General features: G+C 34.0%; 1 protein-coding gene across 1 annotated transcript in view; it reads left to right on the plus strand.

Annotated features, from left to right (window-relative positions):
- The window catches only part of LOC100951564 (tetratricopeptide repeat protein 30A), a 72,135-nt gene extending 71,524 nt beyond the window's left edge, over positions 1-611 (plus strand). Inside the window, exon 3 of the mRNA XM_023514158.1 lies at positions 1-611. Coding sequence (XP_023369926.1) covers positions 1-603 — 603 coding nt within the window. The 3' untranslated portion in view covers positions 604-611.
- The last annotated feature ends 230 nt before the right edge of the window (positions 612-841 follow it).

Here is an 841-nt window from a genome sequence, read left to right on the forward strand (position 1 = left end):
CATGTTCTGTTCATGCAGGAAAACAAATACAAAGAAGCCATCGGTTTCTATGAGCCCATAGTCAAGAAGCATTATGATAATATCCTGAATGTCAGTGCAATTGTATTAGCTAACCTCTGTGTTTCGTATATTATGACAAGTCAAAATGAAGAAGCTGAAGAGCTGATGAGGAAGATCGAAAAGGAAGAAGAGCAGCTCTCTTATGATGACCCAGATAAGAAAATCTACCATCTCTGCATTGTGAACTTGGTAATAGGAACTCTTTACTGTGCCAAAGGAAACTATGACTTTGGTATTTCTCGAGTTATCAAAAGCTTGGAGCCTTATAATAAAAAACTTGGAACTGATACTTGGTATTATGCCAAAAGATGTTTCCTGTCCTTATTAGAAAACATGTCAAAACACACAATCATGCTTCGTGACACTGTTATTCAAGAATGTGTCCAGTTTCTACAACACTGTGAACTTCATGGCAGAAACATACCTGCCATTATAGAACAACCGCTAGAAGAAGAAAGGATGCACATTGGAAAGAATACAGTCACATATGAGTCCAGACAGTTAAGAGCTCTGATTTATGAGATTATAGGATGGAATATATAATGACTGATAATGGCTTTTATCATAATCTTTGTTATATAAATTTTATACTGTTTTATTTGTAAGTAGCCTTTGGCATCTTCATCTTACACGTTAAACTTTGTAAACTTTAGTATTATAACAAAAATAAGTAGATGAAGCTTTGTTTTAAATTTCCCACAAATTGAAATATTTTCAGAATTTTGACCCCAGAAAGTTATGAAAATTTCAGAAGTGATGAGGAATGTTGTGTCTACTAGAA

The sequence above is a fragment of the Otolemur garnettii genome, unplaced genomic scaffold (assembly GCF_000181295.1).
Source record: "Otolemur garnettii isolate 467f Iridium unplaced genomic scaffold, OtoGar3 scaffold00048, whole genome shotgun sequence".
NCBI lineage: Eukaryota > Metazoa > Chordata > Mammalia > Primates > Galagidae > Otolemur > Otolemur garnettii.